Here is a 21761-nt window from a genome sequence, read left to right as displayed (position 1 = left end):
GGGATGACAACTACTGCTGTCAGCTCCAGGGCTACAGAGCCTGGGAGTAACCCTGCCTTTGATTCACATTCCAGCACTTTTCCATTGATTATCAAATGTAACAGTCTCAGGGAATTTATTGTTCAAAATGAAATTGTGTCACTGGAAAAGAAATTCTGATGAGCTCCATTCTGTAGAATGTGATAATATTTCTGCATTTTACCAATAACTCAAGGACATGAATGATTGTGTTTCACATTACACCTCTCCTTCCAAGCCCACCCATACATATATTTTTCTGAACATGTAACACAGCATAAGGGTGCGTGAAGTGGCTCTGCACATTGATCCAAATAAGGATCACAGAGTGCATCAAGAGTGCCACTGAAACAAAACCATAATGCTTAAAATTCAAGAACAAACAACTCTTGCTGTCTTGTGAAAAATCTGATCTGCTATATTAACATCAGTCTTCACAAATAATGAGTCAATTCTATATTCAACATACCAGAAAAGTAAATCTCAAATATTAAAAAAATAAATAAACTCTAAAAAAATCTGTGAAACAACTTTGCCCTCAAACTTTATGTGTATTTGAACAGAGTGATGAAAGGACCTTAATTTCTTTAAATAAACATGAACATCTGGTTAGACTATACACTGAGGTGTCCTTGGACAAAGGTGTTTTAGGCTGCTCACTCATCTGAGGACAGAGCTGCAGCTCCTGGTAGTGCTGAGAATCTAAGGGCAGCACAGATGGAGCCCAGAGTGGCTGGAGTGCAGCTGAGCCTGCAGAGCCCCAGCAGCTCAGGAGCAGCAAATGCTCTTTAGGTCACAGCAGCAAACACACTCAGAGGCCGCTACAAACTTGGTTACCCAGGAGATGTGGTTGGCACCTCCTGGGCTTGAGGCTCCTCAGGTATCCCATTTTACCGTGTTAAGTGGTTCTTCCTCTTCTTGTGCCCCACTCCTCACTGGAAGGACAGCCAATACACAACAGACTTGTAATGTTCAAAGGCAAAAGCTCTAAGCCTAAAACTAGTGCACAAAACCTGGTATAACCAAATATCTCTCCTTTTCCTCTTCCATTTCTAGCTGACACATTCTTTTTATCTTCTACTGAAAAATAACAGAAATTAAAGAAGCTTTTCTCTATTCCATATATCCAAGGACATAGAAGCACATTTTATGCACATGCTTATTTAGCCTCAAATTTTTTTTAGAAGACAAGACTGCTTTCCTTGTCCTTGCCTAAGGCATTAGTAACACAACAAAACAGAGGGAAACATTTAATTTATGTGTTATTCCCTGCATCACTTTCAGTGTGCTGGGCAACCTTCATACAGTTTTCTCTCTTGCTGATTTTATGCCATCTGTAAAGTGGGAATAACTATGAAGTAATCATTAGAGACAAAAAGCACTCACATGAAATACCATGATAGCAGATGTTTACTGAAAACATCAGCAGTCCCATGAAACTTTAAAAAACGCTGCTCAGGTAAAAAAGTACAACTAGAACATGGAAAGTCAAAAAAAATAATAGTACTATCATGTTTCAAGCCCTAATAAACATTTGAACTGTGCACACAGTTACTGGAGGTCTAAACACCAGCACATCCCCCAGACACATGCAAGAGTAACATCCAAAATACTGCACTTTAAAACATAAGAAAGATATTTGGGAACTTCAGGCTTTCCCTTTGTGATTACTTGGCTTGAAACAATTTAACTGTGTTCATTTATTTTATTCAAATACAAAAGGTTTCCCTTTTGGGAAGGAATCTTCCTATCTTCCTTTAATATTTAAGTAAGAGCTCAATATTTTAATTGCTTAAATTATATATGAACTCATTTTAAATGTGTGCAATAGCTAAAAATTCGAATGCTTAACTAAGTTCAAAATTTAAACCTTGTCAAGTTGAGGTAACTAAAAAAACCCCAAACTTCTAGCAGATTGTTTATTTCCCTTCTTGCTCCTCTGGTACATGTCCCTTCCTCCCCACCTGCACACAGGCTGCATGAACGCTGCCAGCTGTCCTCCAGACAGCTCTGTCCAGCTACAATGCCATTTTCTGTCTAGAGGAGAAGAAACTAAGGCTGAGATCCCTGTAATGAGGTGCAACCAGAGTTTCAGAGCTGACTTTCTGGCAGCCCCCCGAGACCTGACCGAGCACAGGAGCCCGGCTCCTTCTTCCCACTGATCCAAACAGAACAGATGGAGAGCAGCCATGAACCCGTGAGCAGACACAGCTGATGCAGGAGAGGCTGCACTTTCCTGCACTGATGACAGCTTAGAACAGCAGTGATTCTGACTTTGTTTGCTGGAGCTGTGAATAACTTAACATCTTCTGGGAAAAGCAGGAGATCAGCATGCACTGATGAGCGCTGCCAAGCTCCCATCTCCTCGGCCTGCACAGCATTTGCAGGCAGCAAAAGTCAAAAGCCTCTTTTGCATCGCTCGTATCTCAGACACAGGAGGGCTCATGGCCATGAATTTTACATCAGGGTCAGAAGTCAGCTCTTCAGGCAGATGCAACTGCAAACTAAAGCAAATGGCAAGTGTGAGCACACATCCAGCAGCTCCTCTGGCCCACTCCCACAGGCACAGTGGACTTCAGAGTTATGCTCATCCAGAATACCCCACTCCAGGCACAAATCCATGAGTTATCTCTGCAGTACAAACACCTCCACTTCTGTGTATGCCATAGGTTCTGTGGCCAAAGTGGTCAGGCAACACAGGAAGACTGATCTTCACAGAAGGGAACAGACAGAAATCGTAGGCACAGGCAGTGACAGTCACAGGAAAGTGAAGGTCTCTGAAACATCTATAGCAGACCAGAGTAAGTCCACTGCATGACATTTAAAAGGCACAAAATATCAAGCCAGTAGATTTTAAACTAATGTGCTAAAAGGCACTGCAATATCAATTAAGACAATTTGGCTATGTCCATACACAGCAAGACCCAGTGCCAAGTCAAGACTTCTCTCTCATAAGCCAACAGTGATAAAGTCAGATGCAGGTAGAGGGTTATAAAGTGGGTGGAGGATCAGAGATGCACTTGCTCCTATGGCATGAAGGCCTTTTGGATGGTCCCAAGGTAAACAGGAGGAGAAGGAAGGCTGGAATCCCACAGCAAATCCATCTGACAGAGGAGAGAGGAAGACATGACTGTAGCTGGGGGACATACCCATGCTGTGGGACATAAGAAACCCTGTTGAATTCAGTTCAGTGTTGCTCACCACAAGCACTCTGGGGAAGGCTCAGCTAACAGTGAGGTGCCGGGTGGGTTCTATAACAGAGGACAGGCTGCACAGCTGGGGTGTGCTCACCCTGTGTGCGGGGCAGCGGCTGCTGAGACGCGCGGACACCGCGGGGTGAGAAAACTGCTTGGGCAGAGGGACACGTGAGCAGGGACACTGTGCGGGCAGGCAGCCAGGCCCTGCTTGGTTTGGTTCAGTTTAGAACATAAAAAGGCCTGGTTTATTGCAATATTTTTATTTATAAAAAAATTTTAAACTATTTTCTTCAGAGCAAGGAAGAAGGAGGTCCGTGTGTCTTTGCTCCCCATTGATGCACCGTGCCAAACCTGAGCCAGCTAAGCTCAGGTGTTAACCTGCAGAAAGGCTCCTCAATGCCCTGCAGCCGCACAGAAACCCTGGGGATGTCTGCCCCTGCTCCTCCACACAAGGCTGGCATGCCGTCCAGAGCTCTAGCATGCTCAGACAGGGATTTCAGCTCAGCAAATAATATAGCAAAAATAAATGTCATCAATTATTCACTAATGGAATTATGTCTAGTAATTCAAACAGAATCTATAATCTGAAAAATCTTTTGCTTTAAAAAATGCCATGATTTTAAATTGGTATTATATTCCCTGCTGTGATTATTCAAAGCATTGTATACACAAAGGCTTTGGGAAAAGTCACTTAATCCGATTAAAAGGAAATCACCGATCAGCTGGGAACCTGGCAACTCCCACATCTTCAATTCATTTGTATAACCTCCACCTGTAAAATACCCTTCCTAGGATATTGCTAAAGCTGCAGTCCCCATATTTGCTGTTTGCTCAGTTTTACTTCTTAAAGCAGGCAAAAAAGGATGACCTGCAGTTTTCAAAAATGCTTCTTAATATTAAGAAATGCCTGTGAAACTTAAGTCAACATTACACTCACACAGATGCTTGAGGCAAACTATTCTGTTCCCACCACAAACAGCAATCTTTACTCTGTAGACATGACAGATTTCTTCTGGAACATTGGGAAGTTGCTGCCTCCAAAGAAGAATCTGATGAGCATAATTAAATTAGCTCACCCATTTAAATTATTTTGGCTCCACATCTCAAGTGAGAAGCAGCCAAATTTGTCTTGCTACAAGTTTCTCTGTCATTTTTGCGGCATGGCAGGGTACTCTAAATCTATTTGCAGTCTTCATATGCATCCCTGCTTCTCTTTTCCAAATAGGAAATATGGACTCCTAAATCTGTAACAAAGGGCAAGTAAAGGACATGAGAAAAACCTTTCAGTTCTGTTTTTCTATTCCCTTCCATGAGGATTGTTTCTTCAGCAAACTACAGTTCTGTGCTTGCAGCTGGAGCACCATTTCATCACCTTCTGTTTAACATCTTAGACCTTCCACTCCTGACCCCTCTTTGATGACTCTTGCCTGTCCAGCCTCTATTACTGCCTGCACTTGCTGTCTGGAGCTCTCATCCTCAACTTTCTCCCCCTGGGTTTCCATTCCTTGACTTTGAAGGAGAATTTCTGCACCAGCCTCTGAAGATGCTTTCCTAGCCAAACCTCTCCTCTCTTTAAGGCAACTCCAGTTTCACCTGTAAAGCCCTTCTGGACATTCCAACCCACTCTTGACTGCCCTGGTTGAGTGATGCCTTTGTATTGTCTGACAACACCACCTCACCTTCTCCTTGCTCCTCTTTAGGTCCTCCCTACCCCCCTTAAACAAGATACATTCCATTATGTGATATTACACACATGCCAGTCAACTCCATAATTGCTGTTGTACTTGACACTAATCACAATTCTGGCCATTCATGCAATAATTCTATGCATTGCTTAGAACAAATGCCAGTCTACATAAGTCAGCAAAGACACCAATTTTGCTGGTTTATTGTTCTAGTAGCCCAAATCTGTCTTTTTCATCAGTGTCAGCACCTTCCATGCACTGCTTCACACTGCTCCACACAACTGTCTGCACAATTTCCCTTCCCCTTTTGAGGATGCTCACCAGGAACAGACATCCCCACACCAACAGCCAGCAAGACCCAAGACTACAATGCCCACCCAGACACTGCTGCAGAGATCCTGTCCCCAGAGCATCCTTTGGGCCCCTCATCCTCTCCCCCAGCTCAGCTCTAATCTACAGCTAAAAAACCCTATTCCTACTTCCAGTTTACACTGCAGTGCAGCTGCCCACAAATAAGTATCACATTCATTTCCCCTTTCCACTGTCCTTCATCAAGAAATCAGTATTAAAAAAAAAAAAAAAAAACACAACAACTCTGAACTCCAGCACCAGCCTGTTAGAGCTACTGTCACCCTATGGAAAATAAAATATGCTGACATTGTTTCTTTGTGCATTTGCCTGTCTGCATCCACCCACTGTCTCTGATCTTCCACTAAAACTATACCAACAGTTAAAGTTCAGAACTTGCTGGAACATCTCTTCTTCACAACATATAACATTTAGTGAAGCCCCAAGCAATCAAACAGCAATCCTTAAATGTAAAGGAGTCAAATTATTAGTTTTACTCCAAGTGCTGATATCAAAGGAACAGAAAATTATTTCACACACAATGTAGTGGGAAAAAAAAAAAATAGTTTGGTGCATGCAGCAACCAGAATGAGTGCTGAAGGTGAAAGCCAACTACATGATTATGGACTTGCAAAGAAACTATAATTTTACTTTATGTGCAATTTTTCCTCTTCATCTTATTCTCAACACATACTGCCACAATCAAATGAAATGAAAAAGAACCACCTATTCACTAGTGGGTTATATTTAGCAAGAGGCAGTCTAACATATTAAAGCATTTTTCCCACCAGTACTGAACCTAAATTGACACTGTCAACAGCTGCTATAACCACAAGAGCCGAAGTTCTGCAGAGTCAAAGAAAGCAGATTTTAAAAATGTAAATCTAATTAAAGGTAAACTACCAGCTGAACAACGCTACAGCCACCAGCACGCCACTTCCACAGTTGTGTGCTCCTGGCAAAGAATTGCACAGACCCGTGCTTGCAGCCAGGTGCTGTTGCCTGGCATCAGAGAGCAGAGGCTGCTCAGGCACTGATTGTGCATCTCAGAGGGGGTTTCCATCCAGGCCACTCTCAGCAGTTTTGAAGAACAGGAACACCAACACCCTTGGCAGAGTTTAGACCAAGACTGCACTGTAGTCAAACCCCAATATCCCTGACTGCTCTCACAGCACAAACTGGGCTCTGGGCACAATAACCACAACAAAAGGCTGGTTCAGTTTAGCAACCTCCATTTACACTTTCCATCCCAGCAGAAAGAACTCAGCCCAGCACCTGGCAGCTCCCAGAGTAACACATCCCAGGCTGGGATGTGACATGTAATTCTTTTTAATAGACAGCCCAAAAATTTTCTCCTCTGGTCTCAAGAAATGCAGAAATTAAACTTAACACAAGCCACACCAACTGAAGCCAGTAATTTCTGTTTGTACCTGAAGCCAGTAATTTCTGTTTGTACCTGCAGTGCTGAAAATACTGAAGACTTTGAGGACAGCAGGATCAGTGGAGGCCCTCACACATGTAACCATAGCACACAAACAGTGTGGGAAAACAACATGCCATCAAAAGTTTCAAAGTGCAGCACTAACCCTTACACACAGCCCTGTGTAGCACAGCACTACTCATCTGCCCAATGCCTCCTAAACTCACAGCTTACTTTGTTGTCATCTTATTGCAAAGCTCCCATACCTTCTCAGTGATTTCTCATGGACAGCTCCTTGCAGCTCCGACTCCTTCTTCCTCACAGCACAGCCAACAAACTCCAACTGCCTCCTCACCCCCTCTTTTATAGCCCTCATCCTTATTGGACACAGCTGTGGCCTGTTAAGGGCAGGCCTGTTGCTAATCTTTGGTGATTAGTACAGCTGCAACTCCTCAGGGGTGAGACTGCCTTCTGCACTATCTTTATTTTCTTATATTCTATCCCCCCACATTACTTGGGAAATACAAACAGTCTCATGAAGTCACTCCTTTGAGAGGGCAAAGCTGCATGGAGCAGACATCACTTCAGGCTCAAGTACAGATAACCATTATCCAGAGGAGCTGTCTACCCTGGAAGGAGAGATTCTAATGCCTCTTTGAAGAGGCTAAAAGGTTTCAAAAGCAGATGTAAACATGAACCAACTCCTACTCTCTTTCACTGACAGAATAATCAGAGATGATGTACTCAGGAGAGCTCTTCCCAGTTAACCCTATACATGATCATATATCAGACCAGCATAACATTTTCAACATACAAAAAATCATCCAGACCTAAAACTTACCACAGACCACATCCACAGTTAAGAAAATTCCTTAGCATGAGTAAAACATTGGGTGTTAGAACAATGCCACAATGCCAAAGCCATTATCATTTTTGTAATAGCTCTGGTTGAAGTTTCAACCTAATCAACTTTTTTTTTTTTTAACAAAAGAAAACAGAAGGACACATTCAAACAGCTTTCATTTACTAAGCAAACCATACCAGTTTGTTTTTGCTTTTTCAGGCAGAACAGAACAAGTAGTACATATGCAAAACAAAATGCAGCCATCTAAAATGCTTGATTGCATAAGCATGAGGTCCAGATCCAAAAGTAAAAAGAATTTTCTGTGACTTACCAGAATTTCTCTTTGACACGAGCTTCAAATTCATGCTGACTACAGTACAGATCACAAGAACCAAGAAAACAAGAGGCTTCATCTTTCACTTTCTGTGGCAGCTGAAATGCAAACATAGTACAAAGTCTGAATCACAGCTTTTCACTACAACAAAGCAGCAGCTACAGTTAAACACTTCTCAAAGAACCACAACAGGACAATGGCTTAATGTAACAAGTTCTCAGTTTATGTTGAGGCAGGAGTAGAAAAACACAACAGTTCAAAGTAACCATGTATGAACGATTTACCTCTTACTATCACACAAAAGGGTTGGGTTTTTTTAAATGACACCTCAAAAATATCATTTTGCTCTCAAAGAAAAAAATCACAAGATGCAACAGTTTATTTGAAGTAGTATGAGTCCAATCTGTCAGATTTTTGTGTGTTACTTATTTATTTTCTATGTTAAGGGAAAACCCTGATGGCTGTAACTAGCTTTGTCTCATATAAACAGGCCACACACTTTAAAAAAAAAATTATATTATTCAGGAAAAGAACAGTTCATACAATCTCTCTTGGCAACCTTGCCTTCCCACTGGTGGCACTGTAAAAACTCCTACAATGCCTCAATGCCTACAATTAATGCTGTTCCAGAAATTTCTCCTATACAATGAGGTAAAGAAAGGTGAACAAAATTCAGAAATCAATGAATGTAGGTCTCAGGAGTCTCACCTGTTAAGTTTACTACTTACTTTATGTTATGTACATTAAAAAAGGGAAAATCTAGTTTAGAATTTTATTTTTAATTTTATATAATTACTGGAATTAATTCTGTTTCCATTTACAAGTACCAGGCCATTAGAGAAAAGATAGCAAAAGCAAACTGAGGCTCCTTCTCTGCACTTAAAAACAGGTAGAACAAATCTGAATTCAAAGCCCATCTCTCTCAAAGAAAGATGCTTAATTATAAGCTAGAGTCCTCAAGTCTATGCTTAGCTTGAAGTCATGGGCCTTTAAGTGGCCTGATACATCTAAGCTCCAGGAATTCATCTCCATACAAGATACAGACTTTAGATCACGACCCTTATTATCAGATAAAGCTGGCAGCCATCTAAATCACTGTGAAGATATCATTTACACCAAAAGATTCAGCACACATTTTACAGCAGTTTCAATTAAACAGAAATGCACAAAACTATCAGCAATAGCAGTCAAAGCTGAGCCAGTGAACAGAATCCTCCCATAAATGCTGTAACACCTCTGCCCACCCAGCTCACTCAGAGGTCCCAAATCCCCAAATCCAGAAAGAGCCCAGACCCATCCAGCTCTGAGCATTTACAAAGCAGCAAGAGGTTGCAATGTCCTGCTGTTCACTGATGCTTGTTCAGTTTAATTTGAGTTTATTACATCAAATATTCTTTCCTTGTAATTTTATTACTGGCCTGTCGTTGTGTGAAGAAAATGTAAGTAACCCTGTGTAATCTTTTACACTACAGGAATTGTGCTGCTATTCAATTATTTCAAAATTACCACTTTAAACTGAAGTTCTCTTCCTCTCACCTTACTGTACTATGACCTATAAACAGGCAGTGGATTTTTTTCCCCTCTCTGAATTCTATGGCACTTTATGCCTATTGATTCCTCACAGTAACAATGCTAAGGCATTTTCAAGAAAAAAAAATACACACTGAAGGCTGTCTGACAGTGGTTAATGACAGAATTAGCATTCACTCTTCCTTGACCTCTCCTTGGAGTAACACAATCCTGAAACCAGTAAGGCCATCTTGACAAGAGAGCTTAAAAAGAAGTAATTGAACTAAATCTTTTGACAGATAATTGTAATGATGATGTTATGCTAGAATGATTTGCAAGTATAGCTTTACAAATTAGTTTCTCCACTTTTCCCCCCTCAGTAATTACAGCTGAAATATGGAATTCCTAGGTCCTTTTTCATGTGGGTCTGTACATCTCCACCCCAAACAAGCTAGGCTGCACTAAATACACTTAAAAATTCAAAGCAAGTTCTGCCAACCAATATTAATGCTAGGCAGAGCAGAAAATTCTTGGTTCTGTCAGCACTGATAGGAGTTGTACTTTTTGAAGCCCTATCCTCACCAAGGCAGTCAGTCTCTGTACCTCCATGAATCAGGAAAACAGAGCAGCAAAAGGGCAAGAAACCACAGCACCACCCAGTCATTCATAATCAAGCCCAAAGCCTCAGCCTGTCACATCTGACACAACTGCACTGAGGCTGGCATGAAAACACACATCAGAGTCCGAGTGTCACTCCACCATGGCAGGGATTCCAGCAGGCAGTGGGATCTGTCACAGTGACAGTGGGTCAGCTCTGTCTGTCCTGGGACAGCAGCCAGCCACAGACACCCAGGCTGCTCAAACTGCCCTATCCGAGATGGCTGCTTATAAACATTCAGGTTAACAAAGGGCACAAGATACAAAATAAGCTGTGTTTGCCCCAGAAGAATGTCCAGCAGCCAGAAGAAGAAAGGTTGTATAAGTTCAAGACTAAGTTTCTAAATTTGCTCAGATTTCTGGAGCCGCGTGTGCCAAGACTTGCCCAACAGGACTGGTCTCAACTCCCTTCTCAGAGCCACTCACCTGTCAGGCCGTGGGATGGACCACAGACCCCAGGCAGCCCTGGGCCAGGCTCCTGGGAATCAATGTGGAGTGGATGCCCATGGTCTGACGAAGAACATGAACAAAACACAAGATAGAATAAACCAGCCAGAGTCCAATGCCACTTCCCTGCAAGCAAGGGCTGATTTTGCCATTCGACAGAACTTTCCCCTGACAGGCACTGAGCAGCATTTCCCTGAGGAGCCACTTACTCTGATGCTGCAAACTCCAAGCAGGTGTGAGTAGGGGCTCACAGCTGTAACAAGAATGTCACAGCTCTACTGGATATGCCTCAGAACAGGGGAACCAAGTTCATGCCATTCCCAGAAGACTGAAGACATCTCACTCAATAAGGACACAGAAATACCAATTACACCCAACTTGCCCAAAATCATTGAGAGGAGGGAAGAGAGACACAGAATGAAGTGCTTGTTGACAGAGAAGGAAAAGTCAGTAGTCCCAGACTTGTTGTGACCAGCCAGGTTGTATTTGAATCCAGGTAAGCAAAGGGAGATTGCTGCTTTCAGAGGGAGAAGTGTAGGAGCAGCAAGGTGTGACAACTTAATTCTTCATCTCTTCTCTGCCAATAAGGTGTCTCCTTCCCTCTTCACCCATTTGTGCTACAGACCTGACGTCAGGCAAGTGTCACAGTGTCCTGTGGGCATCCAAAACTACAAGGGGACCAGGCTGCAATGCAGCACAAATTTTGTTCTTCTAACAAAAACCACCCTGACTCCCATATCCTACCCTAACACACTTCATCTCTTTTGAAAAACTTATTTCTTCCACCCAAATCCTCAGGAAACAGAGCTTGGGAAATTGCTGTATTCCCATTTCCTTCATGTACTGCCTGCTGTCTTTCCAGCACCCCTTCAGCTCATATGGCTTCTGGGACTCAAAGGAACTTCAAGGGACAAGGTTAGAAGGAGGCTTTTAGAAACAAGAAGAAAATCAGAGCATTCATATTTTGCACAAAATCCAGCACTGAGATTCCCAAGTTCACACTTTAAATATAATTTAGCTTTGCTCTAATTTGTACCACAAGCTTTGTTCATGCAGTGCTCCTTTCTGAAAGAAAACAAGAAAGGAGAAGCAGCGCCTGTGCACTCAGGCACACGTCTGTGCTCAGGCTGAGATTTGCTGACACACCACGAGGCTCTGTAGGTTCTGGTTTCTCCACAGAAGCTGTGATGCAGAAGGCACTCATTAAAAACAGCGACCCACCTCTTTAGTGATTTCCAATTGTCAGGTTTTGTTGCTCAGATATCTCACAAAAATAAATTACCGTTTTCACCCCACACACAAAGGATGAAATGGCAACAGTAATTCTTTCATTGTTTTTACAGTAGGCTAGATGGTGAGTCCTGTTCATTTCTTTTCAAACCATTTCCCCAGCCCACTTTTTAAGGCTTTAAATTTTAATATGAACTCACTCTCAGGTCTTCTCTTTTGCCAACATACCACATTGAGCTGTTCACTACTAAAAGATTTTCAGCCTATATAATATGTTGGTTGGAAGCAATCCACAATGGGCACCAGTTTCCTTTTGTTGATACCTCAAACATAAAGAAAAAATGCTCAAGATCAGAGATAAAATACTCAAGATCAGAGATGCATGCTAGCTCAAATAATGTCTCTTCAGCTCTACTTGATATGGGTCATGCAGTGTTCTTCGCTCTGCTGCTCAATGAGCATCAAAGAATATTTCATTTTGCCTAATTCATTGTGCATCTTCACCATCATAACCAGCCACTTAAGTTGTCTAAATACACAAGGAGCATTAATTCTACAAGGCAGTGTGCATTCAGCATTTGTCTTGCAGGATTTAATTCTCCACTGGACCTCTCAGGTCCTTAACTAAACTCACATCTGCCTAATTCTCCTTGTTCAGGTGAAACGTAAAGATAAATTTTAAAATGAGGAGTCTGAGGGTGATTTTATGCCAGAAGTTTTTTTCCTTTCCTTTACTCCAACCTGGAGGCTGTACTGGGAATCCTTTTGGTGACTTTTCAATTTTGGCTGGGTTTTTCCCTTGAACTGTTTGGGGTTTGTTTTTCTTTCAGCCCATCAGGGATCCAGTGGGACCACCCAGAATCTGAGACCTTGGAGGAGCTGAACCAACACAAGAAAGAACAAAAATCCACCAGCTTTGGCTGCTGTGAGGAGGAGACCCATGGCAGAAATCCAACAGGTTCCCAGCTGCTGTGAACCCTTTTCTCCTCCCTTCCCAGAGACAAAGAAGGGCAGCAGAATCTTTGCCTCTCAGCCATGTGGAGAGGTGGGACTGAGATGGAAGGTTCCATTTTTTTCCCGTGCTTTGCAGATATCTTGCTTTGTTTATAAACAGTTTTAGTTTTTTTCACTTTCATCCCATGGTATCCATTTCTCTCATTGGCAGAAGAAAGGGCTTCAATAACTCTCCTTTCTCTTTAGAGGAGATGCTCATTCCAGAGCGCTTCCTCCTAAAATTTGTCTCTAACACTGAGACACGAGGGAAACATGCTCAACACAGTGTTTGTGTTACACAAACTGGAAATAAACAGCAACAAAAAGACAACATCTAAACTGTCTGGGATTATTACTGGCTCAGCAGTGTATCACCCACATGACAGTAATACAACAAGGAAAAAGCAAGGTCTTGTCCTGATAAAGCAAAGGGAACCCACAGCCAAATACTGACAAGGTTATAATACTTATCTGTAATGACTTCTCTAAAGGCTGGATGTCTGGGTGTAAAGGAATAAAAACCTAAAACTCACAGATCTTCTGTGATGTGAAAGGAATAAACTCAGAATCTTACTAGTTATTTCAGAAGAAACATCCTTTGGTGTTAATACACAGGTTTTGTTTGAAAATATTTTAATGCCTCCATTAAAAGGTTAAATATCTTCCAAATGGAACTGTAGAAGACAACAAGTGCAGAATCTTAAAGTTTCAAAAATAATCTCACAGTGTAAAACAGAAACAAAAAAAAAATGGGCTTCAGTGCCAAGCACAAAAGAAAAATACTGTGGACGGCAAACACCCCATTAACTTCCCCTATTAACATGTCTGGCTGCAGAGTTGTAGAAGTGATTTTAGCTATGGTAAAGTGGCAGTCAGACTCAACACTGAACAAACTGCTGGCTTGCCCTGTACAGAAAACCCTGCATGCATTAACACAAGAACATTTTCTTACAAGAATTTTCTGATCCAATAGCTGCCTAAAATAGTGCTCATTTATGGAAAAAAAAAAGGGCAGGAAACGGGAAAATCCCCTGAAATATTCTGAATATAGATAAAGATTACAATATCTGTAGCATCAAACACTGCAGAGAGTGATGAGCATACGATGCACACACACATCTAAATTGCTGCCAATTCAATAAAAACCCAAGCAGCCCATCTTAACAAGTTTGTAAACCAGAACTAGGACTAACAGCACTGATTAGCAGATGGAGTTCTATCAGCTCACACCACACACTGACCTTGATTCCCTGAGCAACTCACACAGAATTCCAGTTCATTATATCTTCAAATCGGATTTTAAATCCCTGAATCGTACTCACCCCTCATTGCAACAGCTCTTGCACTTGGAAACACAAAAAGCAACTGTAAGGAGGAACGAGAATGACAAAGGAGTGGGAAAGTTAGCTACTGGTTTTTAAGTCTCATACCCAGCTGCACCATCAGTGATGTACTGATTCAGCACTACCCTGGATTCTAGTGAGAACTATTGTTCAGCCTTAACATTGCAATATTCTAACTACATATCCTAAGATAGATAGACAGAGAGATAGATAAGACAGATAGATAGATGTGTCCAGTATCACAGCTTTTAAGTTTGACTAGCCCAGAACTTTTACAGACATTCAAAGTGAAATACATGTTGTGGGAGGAGGATTACAGCTGTACTGCAAGCCCTCATGGTTTATGAGGTCAACATAATGGATCAATTAATTTACAGCCTTTTTTTCCCCCTAGAGTAGAAGCTATTAATATTCTACATATATTTACTCCTGCAGATTGTGGTTTAATCAATACAGTACTTCAGGCAACATGAAGTACTATAGGAAATGTAAAGACTCTCAGAGCCAGAGTTTAAGTTTACAGAGTGGGGCTTAGCCTCTCACCACCTTGCAGAAGTGCTTAAAAGCTTACAGAAAAACCCACTGGGGGAGAGAAGAAAATGGGAAGACAATCTACACTTGGAAAGATAAACATGTACACTAGCACTGAGGAAAGGGGAGAGATTTTAAGAGTTGCCTTGAATCAGCCTGAGCGCTGGAATTGATGCGGCTCCAGCAGGAGGTTTCCAGTGCAGAACAGGGTGCAGCAGTGACCACAGCCCCCTGAGGGCAGAGAGGAGCCCCAGCCAAGGGTGACCATGTGTGCTTCTCAAAGCTGACAAGGCTGCTGGGCACCGTCCCAGGATGGCAAATTTCTTCTGGGTTGAGACAGGCTCAGAGACCACTCAGACCCAGCCCAGGCAGGCTGCCCTGGGCTGTGGAGAAGCCCTGCACAGGAAAAAAGGACTCTGCCTCCTGCTATTCAGAGCTCTTGAGTGAAAAAAACCAAGTTGCTGGTAGGTTTCAGATACACTGATAAACCCTGTAAATTCCAGAAAAACCATGGCTGCACTTGACTCCAGCTGCTCAGTTGCTGACACCCAGAACAAACAGCACTGCTCAGGTCAGGGCTGTTTTCTCCTGACTGCTTTAGACAGCCCTGCCAGCGATCACAGGTCCTCTCTGCAGAGCTTCAACTACAAAAGCAGAAGACATTTCAGATTAAAAGAGATGAGAAGGGACCATTCTCACCCATACCAATTTCACTCACTGCTCTCTGCTCCTATATCAATAAGGAAGCCTGTCCACTTTGCAGCTGCCTACACCAGGGCATTATTAAGCCCAAAGATTAGATGCTTTGCTTCTTTCATACCCATTCTAACCCTGCTCCCCAAGCAGCTTTTGCAGAAAAGCTATTAAAAATGGAGAGAGACAGTTCAAAGGGAGGTCTCAATCCTGAAAGATAGCATATCCCTCCTCTTTCCCCCCCTCACCACTTCTCTCGCTCCCCTTGTGCTCCTCAAGGCTCGCTGCAGAGGTGCTCAGTACAAACAGAGCTAGATTTTAGACTGGGCTGCCATCTGCATGCTGAAATGTTCCCTGCTTTTACAGAGCCTTTAAAACAGGCCTCTTTCCATGGCCACAGAGCAGAGAGACTACAGCTGTAACAGTCAGCAATATTGACGTTATCCCTGCTCTTACACACACTCATAGCTCTGCAATATTAACAGAATAACAGTATTTGCACTATTCATGGCAAGTCTGGTCCAAGCTCACTCCTGCACCTTAATGAAACAGGCTCTGTGAGAACACAGCTCTGCCTGTGATGTGCTTAGAAATACATTCCTTGATCTCATCCACGGCCACACGCTTTCCTAACTAATTCATGATGCTCAAAGAAGACAGAATTAACAGGAAAAGATGACATACCAGCTGTCAGGCTCCTTATAAAACACTCATCTACAGTTTTCCACTTAGAAAACAGTCCCAGAGAAGCCAGACATGGCACTTGGCTGTCAGCAGAGGCAAGTTGCTTTCACTGAACTCGGCAGCATCGCTGCTCCTTAAAGTGATAAACAGATTCTTGATGGGGATTTTTTTTTCCCCTTACATAACCAGAGACTGGACTTTACATATATTTGTCTGAGTGAAAATAAAAATATAATTAAGTAAGCAAAGAAACAACATCCCCCAGAATTTGAGAACCATGAGTAACGGCTTATAGAATGCTACTTTGACACATTTTATGGAAATCTTGAAAACAATCAAGTTTTGTTCTGATGCAGCCAAAATAAAAGTAAAATACATATTTTATGTGCCCTGAAATTGCTTTGTCAAATAGACATCCTTGTTAATTAACTGTTACATAAACAAAGAAAAGATGGTGGAAGGAACTCTCTGTAGTGCTTTTAAGGTGGAAAGGATTAGCCAAAATCCCTACAGAAGTTTCTAACTCACAGTCTCTCTGTCTCACCAGCTTTGTTACTGAATATAACACATCCCTCAGCTCTCCACCAGTTCCAAGAGGGTTTACCTGGATCGAGTACCAGATGCCAGAGGAAACCCCCACCATCAAAGCCAGCAAAAATATTTTCCTTATTCTCAGCAAGGGCAAGATCTTTTCTCTCTGTTTTCTTTTCAAGGCTGTTTAAAGAAAGATTTATTTTTAGTTGGACATCCTGAAAAGCAAATTGCCTCTTAAAGTGCCTCTTTATTTTGTGATACACTTTAAATGCTCACTTTCCCTTCCAGCACTAAAAAAGCTCCTGATAAATAGCTCAGACTCTCATTGTTTGAGGAAGGCTTAGAAATGAAGAGCAGACACAGTTTCCCATACAGCTCTTTAAGGCTGTTTAACAATTGCTCACAATTTAGCATCCCTTGATATTTTCAGCTTGAGCCTCAGTTTGAGGAGCAGGAACGTTTCAGAGAGCAGGAAAAGTCCATACACTATAAATGCTTTATTTGCACTCCTCGCAGTGAGTACAACTTCTCAGCCTTTTCCCCCAGACACCCAGGTCAAGGCACCTGCTCCAGCCATCCCTGGCAACTTCCCACCGCAGCCAGCAGGATCACTAGCTGCACATCCTCCTTGGAATTCTCCACCTCTGGTCCCACAAGAGCATCACAATCCACAGCATAGAAAGTTTGGAGCAGCCTCCCCCTTCCAAATGCCACATAGGAGACCCTGCTCTCCACAGCTTTAATTGATTACTGTAACGTATTCTTCTCTCCCCAGGAAACAACTGAGAACAGTCAAGGACAAAAATTACTCTGCCTATGCAAACCAACCAAATTCCCTTACAGGAACATCCCATCCAGACAGCCTGGATGCTCCAGCCCTCCCCAGGGAGCCAGAGCATCCCAAGAGGTACAGCCTCACATGCTGTCCCCATTCCCTCCTCCTGGCTCTCCAGCAGCCTCTCAGCCTCTCTGCTGGGCTCCTCACACACACGCTGCCCCCAGCAGCTGCCTGGCCCCTCCAGACAAACCCACTCCTAAACCCTCCATGGCTCAGGCTCACCCCACAGTGGCACAGCTCAACACCCAGAGATCCTGAGAGCAGCAAGGGTGCTCCTACTGCCTCCACTTCCACACTCCTCTGCAGCCCCAGCCAGGCTTAAGGCTGCCAAGTCCAGGTTCTCCTGAGGCCCAAGCCTCCAGCCTCCATCAAACCAGGAATTTTCCTCCTCCTTCTCCCACACCACCAATTCCTGCCTGGCTAGAAGTGATCTGTGCCACAAGAACTGCCCTTCTGCTGAACTCACCTTCACCACACCAGCCTATGAATCCCTCCTGACCCTTTCAGGCTCCTTTTTGATCTGACTTCTGTTTGGAGAGTGGTCAGTCCCACCCCTGCTAGTTTCCAACAGCTTCAGCTACTGCACTGCTTCAAAGTGCAGCCACCAGACTGGCAGCTCTGAAAATGAAAAGCCTTTCCAGTGCTCTGTGAGATACAGAGCAGCTCAGACAGCACTGGCTGATGCCATTCGTGCACTGAGGCTGCAGCAGTTGTGTGGCATCCACTAAAATCGACTCATGCTGGCTCAGTGCATTAATGTGGCACACCTGGCCTTCCTTCCCCCCTTCTCCCTCCCCCTCCCCTTTAACTGCTAAAGCATCAATCACCACCCAAGTTGAAGACAAACCTCCAATGAGCTTCCAGGTACTGGGAAAGGAAAAAGGTGCTCTGCAGAGAACTCTTTAAGCCTTACAAATGGAACATTCAAAGATTCATCTCTCTCTCCTGGGCTCGCCTGCAGCCCAAGTAGGTGGGTGAATATAAAGTGTTGCTGTCAGCTAACAACCCTGAACCCTCCCAGCTGAACCCCTTCCCAATAGCCAGGAGCAAGCAAGAAGTGCATGCACACCCACAGGATCTGGGCTTTCCAGCCTGGTCAGCAGCTAGAAAGCTTCGGTTCAGGAGAGGCAGGTCTCCCCTCGCAGGCTCGGATCTGGAGCACGCTGGAGGTGCAAGCTGCTGCCTAGCAACACCGGCACTCTGCAGGGAGGTCGGCCCAAGCCCCGTCCTCCCACTGCAAGGGTCTCCTGTGCCCAGAGACACATCCTCAGAAGGATGGGATCCTCTGTAATTTCTCAGGAAGCCGCCCTGCACATCGCCAGTCACAGCCCCTGATGGATCACAGGCTCAGCCCCAAAGGCCGCTGCCAGTGCCTCGGTGACCTGCCCCAACTCTCACCTCTCCTGCTCACTGCACATGCATTGCACCCCGCTGGCTGAGGGAGCCCAAACCCCAAATCCCTGCGTGCCCCCCTCTGCAGTCACTCTACTGCAAAGCCAGCGCTTGTCGCTCTCAGCTCCCACCCCACACTCACCTCCCGCCTCGGCTGTGGCACGGGCAGAGCTTTCCAGGCACCATGTCCCCCCCGGGCTGGCCTCTCCTGCCTCCGGAGGGAATCTCCTCCCCGTGCGCTGCTCAGGGGCAGGGCAGGATCCACCTGCTCCTACGGACACACAGACAGGCACGCAGCTGCAGAGCTTTAACCCTGATGGGAATCAACATCCCCTTTCCGGCACGGACGGGAGCGTTTAGGGCGAAGGACAGCCTGTCTGGGGTGTGAAAGCAACAGCCACAGACTCACACAGCACCTGGGCACTGCCCTTCCCGCTCCCGAGCCCACCGCAGCTCACCCCGCCTGCCCCCGCCGCTAAAAACCCCTGAAAAACCTCAAATCTGTCTGCACTCTGGTAGCGATATTGTAACATCCACAAACCTTACACAGACGCTAAAAATCTGTTATTTTTTTTTAAATAATCAGGGTAAAAACTCGGGGAGTATAAATCAGAGACTATAAACACTGCCGCTGAGCGCTGCAAACTGCTGGCTCCTGCAACGATGGGTTTCCCCTCGCGGTACAAACCCAAGTTTGAGCGTTAGCCCAACAGGCACAGAAATCGCCAAAAGTACACAAACCTTCCTACAACTCTGAGAAACCGCAGCTTACAGTATTTTCCACCAGAAACTTTTGATGCTTTGAATCCCAGCAGAGACAGCAGTCCAGGGACAGGCTCTCTGAAAACAGCGGCTGAATCCAAGTCACTTCAGAAGTGTTTAGTGCCCTTCAGCAGATTTCCATCGGACTCCAAAGGAAACCAGAGCAGCTTTATTGTCACGGAACTTTCAGAGGCAGAGGTTTCAAGTCCAACACCCACCACGGTAACTCAGAGCAGCCAAGCCTCCAAAGCACCGGCACCGCTTCAGCAGACTCCGCCGCGCCGCATCATCCCGCAAGGAAGTGCTCCAGTGCCTTTATTCTAAATCCCCGGCAGTAACACTTTTCCCGGGAAGCCCTCGACGAGTTCGCGAGGCTGAGAAACTCTCGGCACCAACCGAGATTCCCCCATTCGTGACAGAAAACATTCTCGGCGCTTCCAACAGCAGCAGGGCTCAGTCCGGGGAACGCTGGAGCGGCCGCGCTGCTACGGACGGATCCGGCCCCGAGCATCCGCTCCGAGCCAGCGGCACCGGGACAGCGGCACCGGGACCAGAGCCGGAGCTGCGGCGGTCCCTGCCCGGAGCCCCTCGGGAGCGCCGCGGCACCAGCGGGACCGCGGGGTCCCTCCGCCCGCCCGGAGCTCCGGGAGCGCTGAGGCAGCAGCCGCAGCTCTGGCCCGTCCCGCGCGCGGCGGCCCGAGAAGGAACGAACTTTTTTCTCAGGGATTTGTTTTTTCTTTTTATTTTCTAATAAAAAAATGAACTGGCGCGAGAAGCGCGGCGCGCAGGACTCACCTCCACGGCAGCTCCCCCCTAGGGCTGCATGCCGGCGGGCTGTGGGTGTCCCCGGAGCGGCGGCGGGCGGGCCGGTCCCGGTCCCGCTCCGTGTCCGTGCCCGTGTCCGCGGAGCGGGCCGGGACCCGCGGCCCCGCGCGCCAGGTGCGCCCGCCCCGCGCCGCGCGAGCAGCAGCGCCCCCTGGCGGCCGCGCCTCCGCCCTGCAGCCCCGGCCCGGCACGGCCGCGGCCCCGGGACCGCCCCGCGGAGCGAGAAACACCCAGAGACCCGACAGCAACCCGGGACAGCCCCGCGGCACCGCCCGCACCGCGCCCGCAGAGCGAGAAACACCCACAGAGACCCGACAGGAACCCGGGACCGCCCCGCGGAGGGACAAACAGCCAAGGAGACCCGACAGGAGCCCCCGGGGACCCGAATGGCAAGGGACATCTACGGCCGTGAACGTAGCTCCGGTCGCTGTAGATGTAGCCAACGGATGGATGGATGGAGTGGTAGCAAAACATTGAGAAGGGGTCGGTGCCTTACCGGGAGACATGGCACGGAGCAAAACGGGTGTAACCCTAACACTAGGGAGAGCAGTAAAAGCAGTCTACAGCTAAGGCTGGTTCAAAGGAGAAGGCTGTGGAGGAAGCCGAGTTTTGGCAGTTTTGTGTTCTCCTTGGGATGCCTTTTGCAGCTGCAGTGTGCCTGGAGCTCTGGGCTTTGTGGTTTTCAAAACCCTAACCGTAGGTGTAACCCTAACTCTAGGCAGTAAAAGCAGCCTTGGGCTAAGGCTGGTTCCAAGGAAAAAGCTGTGGAGGAAGCCACTTTTTGCGGTTTTGTGAGCCCCTTGGCACGCCTTGTGCAGCAGCAGGGTGCAGGTGTAACTCTAACCCTAACCCTAGGCAGGGCAGTGCAGGCAGAACAGTCCCTGCTGCAGGCAGTGCCCAGTACCAGCACACACTGGAGTGAGAGCTGCGGCTCTCTGAGGTTCACAGGCAAACATTGACACTTAAAGAATCACCAGGGGCCCTTTCCCCCTGCCCCGGCAGTGCCGCCCTGTCCTCAGGCTGCCCGCAGAACCCACAGAGGTTTCAGTGCAGACAGAGGGACAGCTCGCCCCAGGGGTTTCAGCGTCTTTCAAACCCACTTTGCTTTTTCACACCATCATTAGCATGCGTTTTACCAGACTGCCTGTAACTGGACCAGACTACATTTCTCCTCCCAACTCTACTTCTGTCATGGCACATTCATGCTTTCCAAAGAATGGTAGTGTTATTTTTAGTTTCCCTGTGCTGATTTTTATTCACTTTTAAATATCTTGGAATAGCTCCATGTAGACTACAATCTACTGCATTTTACTCAGATTCAGAGGAGAACACAGTATGGTCAGGTAATGAGATAAAGGCAGAAAAATCATGGGACAAATTTCTGTAAGTGGCACTTCAGGACTTTACAGTGCCAGTGCTTGGCTTGACTGGTGCTGTGTCACAGGGCATGCAATGTGCACAGGACCACTGAGAAGCT

General features: G+C 45.6%; 1 protein-coding gene across 4 annotated transcripts in view; it reads right to left on the bottom strand.

Annotated features, from left to right (window-relative positions):
• IL1RAPL2 (interleukin 1 receptor accessory protein like 2) overlaps positions 1-20378 on the bottom strand; it is a 333232-nt gene extending 312854 nt beyond the window's left edge. Inside the window, exons 1-2 of one of the 4 annotated variants that reach the window (XM_054289711.1) lie at positions 20255-20378; positions 7844-7944 (exon numbers count right to left, since the gene is read on the bottom strand). In XM_054289711.1, the coding sequence (XP_054145686.1) occupies positions 7844-7925 (82 nt within the window). In that variant the 5' untranslated portion in view covers positions 7926-7944; positions 20255-20378. Of the gene's footprint in view, positions 1-7843; positions 7945-19438; positions 19675-20254 lie in introns of those variants that run through there. The other 3 variants (XM_054289712.1, XM_054289714.1, XM_054289713.1) reach the window with 3 other exon arrangements.
• Positions 20379-21761: the final 1383 nt, after the last annotated feature.

The sequence above is a fragment of the Melozone crissalis genome, unplaced genomic scaffold, assembly GCF_028551555.1.
Source record: "Melozone crissalis strain CALT ecotype California unplaced genomic scaffold, PUWL_Pcris_2 ptg000068l_1, whole genome shotgun sequence".
NCBI classification, from domain to species: Eukaryota; Metazoa; Chordata; class Aves; order Passeriformes; family Passerellidae; genus Melozone; species Melozone crissalis.
The sequence above is the reverse complement of the archived record's forward strand: the minus strand, read 5'-3'. Positions and strand labels throughout refer to the sequence as shown.